This window comes from Abrus precatorius, unplaced genomic scaffold, assembly GCF_003935025.1.
Source record: "Abrus precatorius isolate BTA unplaced genomic scaffold, Abrus_2018 Scaffold9, whole genome shotgun sequence".
NCBI classification, from domain to species: domain Eukaryota; kingdom Viridiplantae; phylum Streptophyta; class Magnoliopsida; order Fabales; family Fabaceae; genus Abrus; species Abrus precatorius.
This window is the reverse complement of record NW_020874439.1, coordinates 8,998,730-9,007,405: the sequence shown is the minus strand read 5'-3', so window position 1 is coordinate 9,007,405 and position 8,676 is coordinate 8,998,730. Positions and strand designations below refer to the sequence as shown.

The 8,676-nt window shown below is 25.8% G+C and overlaps 1 protein-coding gene across 1 annotated transcript; it reads left to right on the top strand.

Moving 5' to 3' along the window:
- Positions 1-4,421: 4,421 nt before the first annotated feature.
- On the top strand, positions 4,422-8,676 carry LOC113850746 (membrane protein of ER body 2-like). Its single transcript, XM_027481295.1, has 6 exons — positions 4,422-4,521; positions 5,121-5,501; positions 5,701-5,742; positions 7,027-7,218; positions 7,622-7,683; positions 8,197-8,676. The coding sequence occupies exons 1-6, from the start codon at positions 4,422-4,424 to the stop codon at positions 8,674-8,676; spliced, it is 1,257 nt and encodes a 418-aa protein (XP_027337096.1).

The following is an 8,676-nucleotide window of genomic DNA, read 5'->3' as shown; positions in this document are numbered from 1 at the left end:
AATATATATCAAATGTTAATTTTTATTAAATAAAATACTAAACTAAAATTTTAACTTTAATCGATAAATAATAAAGTACTTTTACTTTTTCATCTAAGCTTTAGGCCTTTAAAGTTTCGATGAAGTATTTAGTATTTTTTTTATTTGTCTTTAATATATAAAATTGATAGAAACTTGAATTAAAAAAATTAATTTAAAAATAATTTTAATTTTTAAATTAAATTTAATTGTATTAAATAAGGTTATTTTTATGATATTAAAAAAATAAATTATATTTTTATTAATTTATGTAATTCTAATTATAATGAGTATTAAAATATGCCTCATAAAAAAAAGTGACAAAATAATAAGATTTTATTTATAATAAGTTCAAAAATCTTAATGCTAAGTTTAAACAACTATAGATAGTAAAAAAAAAAAAAGTTAACAACACACTTTTAATATATTCAGTTATTGGTTAAAATTTATTAAAAATTATAAAATTTATATAGATTTTACTATTTCTTATTTTAAATTTAATGATTATCTTTTATACTTTTATAATTTTTAATAAATTTAAACTAATAATTAACTGTGTTAAAAAAAATATTCTTAACACTCTTAAATAGTAAAATTTTATTAAAAAAGAAGAAGAATCATTTAATGCACTTTTATAATTTAAATGTAACAAATATATTTTTATATAATAAAAAATTATTAATTTTAAATTTTTAAAGTTTAAAATCTAATTTTAAAAGATTAATATTAACAAAATTCTAATAATTCAATGCAATAATATCATTAAATATTAAAATTTTTAATAAAAAATTAGTTATTTATTCTTGGACTCATTAAAAGTTATAAGTATTTTTTAATTTATTTTTTTATCAAAAATAAAGTTGCAGATTAGTAATTTATCTGACAAAAATTGGAATTAAGAATTAGCAAAGACTTCAATTTGTAGGAGAACAATACAATTTTTTTTTACATTATTATACGTAGGTTTCTTCTTATATATAAAAAATATTTACCTTTCTTTTATTTAAAAATAAATTTTTTTATTTATAGTATAATTGATTTTTTTATGTTTTATCATTTCAAATTCATACAAAAATACAAAATAAAAATTTATTTATAATAATTTTTTTTAAAAATTATATTATTTATTAATAGAATTTTGTTAAACTCAATTTGAATATAAACAATTAATAATAGTAAAATTTTATAAAAAAATATTTATTATATTTTTATTAAAAAATTATTTAAAATTAAGTGTGAAATTAACAAAATTCTTATTAATATTGAGTTATATTAAATTTTAAAATTTTTAATAAACATTTATTACGTATAACTTCTTATTGAGTGCATTGCTGCATTCACACCATGGAAGACCTCGATCAGATAACCAAGTTAAGCTTCAGAATGCCATCATAAATCATTATAAATTAATTAGGCACTGTGCCTTTTGGACACACAGCAAACAAGCAACACATTTTTCTAAAATATTGGTGGCATTTGTGATTATTGTCGATAGTTTGTTATGCTTTAAATGTAATTGAGATAATCACCAAAACAGAATGCCCAAAATCATAATTAAGTTTACAATATATTGAATAATTTTATGTTTTTAAAATTCTTTTATATACCTGTAATTTTAATTATTGAAAAAAGAAATTAATATATTTTAAAATTTTCATGATAATAAATATATAATTATTTTTATTTAATATTTATTTTATAAAATAAAAAATTATAAAAATATATAGAAAGATATTAAAAAAATCTATTATATTATGAGTTGTTCAAGCCATAATTTAAACTTCAGATCTCCTCATGTTAAATGTGGAATATGAGGGTCATGTTCCGTTATATTTTTGCATTTGCTTAAGTAAAAATTTTACTTACTTAAATGAATAAAAAAAATAATGGAACATAACCTTCATGTTGAACGTGAAAGGATCCAAATCCATAATTTAATGTTCTGTTTTCAGTTCTTAATTGAATATAAATATCATATATGACCTTGTTTCACAATCTTGTCTTTTTTGAGCAGGCAAACAGCTTTTTACTGGGTTGGGAGAGTCGTAGACACCTACATAATTGACTTCACCAACCATTATAAATGTCTTCTTGATGAGTTACCCACCGATTACTCACAATATCATTTCAAATATTTTTCTTACTAAACCATTTATAACCTAAAATGAAATTTTCCTTTCTTAATTAATGTAAAACCCATTACCACAAACTAATTATGTATAATTTATTTATAATTTTATAAAAAATGAATTAAAAAGTTATATATATATATATATATAAACTAATAAAAAATTATTTTAGCTGCTTCTATAATTTCGATAAGTGATTTTAGTCAACTTGAAAAGGATTGGCTCGTTTACATTAGCCCCCGTCTCAATTCATTTACACCTCTTACTTTTCTCTCCTACAAATCCCCAACTCAGTTTTGTTCTTATCTTTTGGCTGTTGCATGCATTAACTTTTTGGTACTTGCCATTAATATATGTAAAGTTCCATGAATTCCTTTCAAAATATGTTATTTCAGATATTATTTATTTATTTATTTACTTTAACAAATAAATATATTGATAAGATTTTCTAACAGTATACTTTCTTTTGTTATTTACAAGACTTTTTAGTACTTTGTTAACTATATAATCCGTATAAAGTATAACTTAAATGAAATTCCTTAAGTAGTTGTAAAGCATGACATTGATTTGCCGCAATTGGAAGTACTAATCCCAATGACTTTAATTTTGAGAGGGTTTTTTTGGTACTTTTTTCTAGTACTTAAGTGTTTACATAAAAAAAAAATTTCCCATTAAAAGTAATTTCTATATACGTTTACAGCTTAGGGGACCTCAAAGCAGTGAAACATGCACAAATGGATAAATATTATGAGTTATTGGGAAGGATTCCTTCTACATGCCTTCGTTGCTGTCTTATCATTCCTTTTATTTGGACTATTGCCTCCTATAATATACTGTTTCTCATTCCATGAGAGTGATGACAAGGATCTCAAGCTTGCAGCAGTTGCAGGAGCTTCTCCAATTTGTATCTCACACTTTAAAAAAAAAAACACCTTTTACGATAGAAATTTACATCGTTTTTGTTGTGAAACGATGTAGAAAGAAATATGTTACGTATTTTTTAAATTTATAGCAATTTTTCTACGTCAATTGTTAAAAAATTAATATGAAAAGTATTTTTTAGATCAATTTTAAAAATAATTGATGTAGAATAAAATGCGATAGCATTTTTAAAATTTATACAAATTTTTTACATTATTATTTTTATAACTGATATAAAAATTTAATTTTTTACGTTAATAGTTGTAAGTTTTGAATATACAAAACTTTTAGCATTGGACTCTATATTATATATTTATTTTATATAATTTTTTGTTTTATCATTTTTTAAAAATAGATATATAATTTGTAAAAATTAAAATTTTGTATAAAAAATTATAGTTTTTTAAATTTTTTAAATTACAGAACATCACGTCTTAGACTTTTTACATCACTTATATCTAAATTAAATTTAATATAATTTTTTTTAAATGATGTAAAAAAAATTTTTTTTTTACCAGCGACGAGGCTGGCGTTACCAAAGCTTATGTCCAATCACCCAATACTTATATGACATACTTCAATACTTATATAATTCAAACACAATAGATTATTTTAAAATTAAATTTTTATTTAACATATTTCAACATAAAAATAAAATTTTAAATAATCAATTATTATAATAATCAATCATAACCTAAATAAAATTGCATGGTGAGATGAAGAACTACCCATAATGCAGTGAACTTGAAGTCTAGAAAATTCTCATCCGTCAGTGTTCATGGACTGGAATTTATGTGTATCGATAATTAGAATGTGAAGTTTGGGTAAAATTAACAAGAGGTCTTAGTTAACTGACATTGAAATGCCAGGAAACCCACAACAGATCGGCACAATCTTTGTTACTATCTACTTCATCGTTTTCGAATTTAAAGCCGATGACGAAGAAAATCATAAGGATGCAATTGAAACTACTTCCTGTCACGTGCGTTACATGTATTTATATTTATCTTCTTTTTTTCACATTTCTACCAACCAATATTTGTCGTTATATTGGCACTGTACGTTGGAAGATGCCCTTTTCTGTATACTAAAATATATATTTTTGTGTCTTAGCTGTCTTTAGAACCACGACCACAACACTAACGTCACTTCTAAAAACCCATGTTATGTCACAGATATTATCGTCAACCTTTCATATCGTGTGCTACATATTTAATTATAATTGCATTCACACCTTGAAAAGTCTCAGATGACCAAGCAAAGCCTTCACCCCACTAATCATTATAAATTAACATGACACGATGCATTTTGGGCAGTGAAGGGTGATCAAAGCAATCAAAGTGCCTAAAGATAATGGCTGCTAAAATGCCTCTGCTGGAGACTGACGAAAAGAAAGAGGTTCATAAGAGTGGAATGCGAGGAATGCTTAGTACTCATGGGGATCATATGAAAGGTATTTATTAATATTCAGGAACAGCACCAGGTTTTCTAATTTTATTTGGAAAGCAAAATTCATCCTATTTTAATTGTATGATTTTTCAACAAGGTTTAACTTGTAAGCTTGAATTTTCTTACAATCACAGCTGTTGATCATGTTATTTCTTGTTTCTCGTGCTTCATACTTAAATATATACATCATGTTATTCAACCTCTATTTAAACTCGAGTCTCTACGAGGAAGGGTTAAAAAAGCCCTCCTTCTATTCGGGTCACAAAATAAAAACTTAAACCCAACTAGAGCCAATCATTTTTTTTCCTTAAAGAGATAAATTAAAAAATAAAAAATTGATTTAGACTTAAAAATTAAAGCTTAAGTTCTGTAGCTTACTTAATTTGGTCGTTCCGGTCAAATCATTATTTACCATTTTATTAAAATTTCTTGCAAGATTTTATATAAAACGAATAAATAAGTTAAAGTGTATTTACCCTCCTGCTAAATTTAGTACGTTAAAATATGAAAAAAAAATGGTAAAACTAAATTGATGATGGATATAAACTTTACATGCAAAGAGCCTAGCTAATCCGAATTTTGAATGTTCATATTTAATTATAGTTGATGCTGCTTCATATAGCGAGACGTTTACTACAGGAGGGAACGATGGAAACGACCAACAGCATGTGGAGAAGGAAGAAAAATCTGATCCTCGTCTTTATTTCAATCCTTCTAATTCGTTAATCAATGTACGAGATGGAGCATCTATAGGCATAGCCATGTCACCTGCGGAGGAAGTACGAGAAATATATTTGAAAAAGATGTTCATTATGCCACCAAAGCATGAATTTTATTGCCCCCATTGTGACGTTTGTATCGACAAGGTGTTTTTTTGCACTACACGTGAACGTCCAGTTACTGGGAATCCAGATACTGAACCTAACTCAGATATTGAAGGTCCAGTGAGATGCTCTGCATGCTTCAGTTTACTCATTCAAAAAGGTAATTCATATTTCACTGAAGGACCCTACCAATACACTCTTAATTTCTTTCTTTTTAATATATTTTTTTATCATTAATTAAATTTTATAAAAAAATATCAAATTTTACATTTGATTTGGCATTTGATAGTTTTCAGGTTTTAACTGGTATAAAATATCAAACACGACCTAAACTTTACATTTTTCTATGATTTTCACAGGCACACAGTTTTTAACTGGGTTGGTATCACCACGTGTTCCAGGTAATTTATTTTCTCTGTCCATTTAACTAATTGAGCAAGTAGACATAATCGTATAATTGATGTTTGACTATATGGATTTTAATATTTTTCTTTCTCTCTCAGAGAATCAGAAGTAATTCTAACCAATTATGAGACATGTATTTAAACAAATGAAACTGTTGCATTAGTAAATAAATAACAAAACCCTAGTATTTATTTATGTTAGTTTTAAATATGCTGACTTCACACCGTTGCTATCTGACATAAATAATTATAAAGGATAATATTAACATATACATACAATATTTTCTTCAAATAAACCACTTTGACTCTCATATGAATATTTTAAATAAATTCAATCACCCATTTTTAATTCTGATAGGTTTCTACTTTTAATATACCTTTGCAAAAACATACAATTTCTAATTGGGTTGGTCTTATATATTATTTTTTTCTCATCAAATTTGCTTATGTTTACAACCATTAATTAATGTTTCATGCTTATTGGACACATGTAGTTACAATAATTATAAAGTTATGAAAGATTTTTGAATTGTACGATGATTAAGATTAAAAGTTAATTTATAATTAATGATCACATTATTATATATATAAAAGAATTTTTTTACACTTGTATAAGTCTAAAAATTTTTACACTCTATCTTAACCTTTCATTTAACTTATATATAATGAGTTATAATTTATTACTTTATTAGTTGTTAGATATAAGTTAAATAAAAAGTTCAAATTAAGTTTTAAATTTATACTAGTATGAAAAGATCATTTTCTATACATATATGTTATGACTTAGTTTGAGTGAGCTAGTAAATAAATTCTTATAAAAAATAATATAAGAAATAATAAATATTTTTATAAATTAAAAACAACTTATTTCTTTAAATGACACTACTTTTTAAAAAATAAAAAAATATAAAATAATTTTAACTTATGTGAGAAGTTTTGCTCATATTATCACGTAATTTTTATTCTTACAAGTATTTATTCAGAATTTTCAATACTGAGCCTAGGTATATAAACCAATACAAAACAGTGTGTAAACAATGTGATAATATAAATTCCAATTTTGTTTTAAAAAATCGTATAAGAATTAGGGATTAAAAACTATTTAAACCTTATACATATTTCTTACTGGTAGCGGATTACTCTGTGAGTCATGTTATTGCTAAATTTGTAACATTTTCAGAATTGAATATTACAATAATCTATAACTCAGATGATCATTCCATTATATTCACTCTAATTTAATTTGATGCTATGAAATTATGGGCTGCATTTGTTTAACAGAGTCAGGCCCAGATCATAGATCCATTACTATGACAGATTCGTCTAGCCCAACAGTAACACCACCAATCATCGTAACAGAAGGAAGTAGCAAAGGATGGGAAATTCTTAAAAGCATGGTCTATGGTGGTCTGGCTGAACTATTAGCAAGCCTTAGTGTTGTGACATCTGCAGCAAGTGCTGATGCTACCACATGTAATTAAGATTCACTTTTCTCTCTTATTTTCTTACCTTTTTATTTTAAATTATCATTTAACAAGACTACGGAATGGATTTTATATACATTTTACTTGAAATAATATTTTGCTGTCTTTTACTGGCTATATGTACATTTTATCAAATAAGTATATATACCCAGTAAAGAAATTGAAGCATAACTTAATTAACAATCCTAATAATTCAATGGTAGAAAAGGTAACTTTCCCAACAAAAGGGTAGGCATCGATCCAAATAGTTAAACAATTGCAGAAAGTAAAAATTATCCTATGGATCATGAACTTCAGCCGGTGCTAATAAATTTGTTGATTAATGTTATTCTGTTCTTTCTTTTTTGATTTTGGTCAAGAGACTAATGTTATTCTTGAATTTGTATTTGCAGTGAGCATTGTTGCTCTGGGTATTGCAAATCTGATTGGTGGACTTTCCGTCTTGGGCCATAATGTAAGTTTAGTTCAAAATATTTATTTTAAGGCTTCAAATGATTGATTGATTTCACTTGCTGTTTCTTTCCTTGCCCCCTTATATGCTTTTCTTATGTTGTGGGTGTTACAATAATGGTTCAGGTTTACTTGTGTTCAACTTTAAAGCACTCCATTCCTTTAAAAACTGGTTATTTAGAAAATATTTTATTTATAATTGTTTTTTAAAAAATATTGTTTCTCACTGAATCATTGTGTTTATTTCTACTACATATTTAAATGACATAATATTAAAAAGAAATATTTAAAATATTTTTACAAAAGAATAATTTAATCAGATTCAGTAAGAAGTGATTTAAATCGAGATGGATCAAATTCAATAATTGTTACAATCACATAAAAGTTGGGAATGAATGAAGCACTGAAATGATTTTTGCTGCTTTTGTATATGTCCTTTTGAGTGTATTTAAATGTTAACATAATTTAACTTTTCCCATTAAAATTAATTCATTCCTATACATACATATGCTTACAGCTTAAGGACTTAAAAGCTTCGCAACCTAGAGAAGAAGCCAATGGTGAAACAATAGCACAAGTGGATAAATATTATGAATTATTGGGAAAGAGGGAAAATTTTCTTCTGCATGGCTTTGTTGCTATCTTATCATTCCTTATATTTGGATTAGTCCCACCAATAGTATACGGTTTCTCATTCCGTGGGAGTGATGACAAGGATCTCAAGCTTGCAGCAGTTGCAGGAGCTTCTTTAATTGGTATCACATTGCTTGGTATTGCTAAAGCTTATATCCAGAGACCTAACACTTACGTTACATACATCAAAACTGTGTCTTTCTATGTCACTTGTGGAATATTGGCCTCATTACTCACTTATGTGGCTGGTGCATTGATGAAGAGACTCATAGAACAACTTGGATGGTTTCAGCCAGCATCAAACTTGGCTTTGTCTATTCCTCAGATGGATACGGATAAACCTGCTGGATGGGGTTCCTACTAA

Bases quoted from the DNA above. Each gene is read 5' to 3' on its own strand.
- LOC113850746 (XM_027481295.1), top strand. From the start codon at position 4,422: ATGGCTGCTAAAATGCCTCTGCTGGAGACTGACGAAAAGAAAGAGGTT. The intron at 5,502-5,700 runs GTAATTCATATT...TGATTTTCACAG, and splicing joins CAGTTTACTCATTCAAAAAG to GCACACAGTTTTTAACTGGG. The intron at 5,743-7,026 runs GTAATTTATTTT...TTTGTTTAACAG, and splicing joins GGTATCACCACGTGTTCCAG to AGTCAGGCCCAGATCATAGA.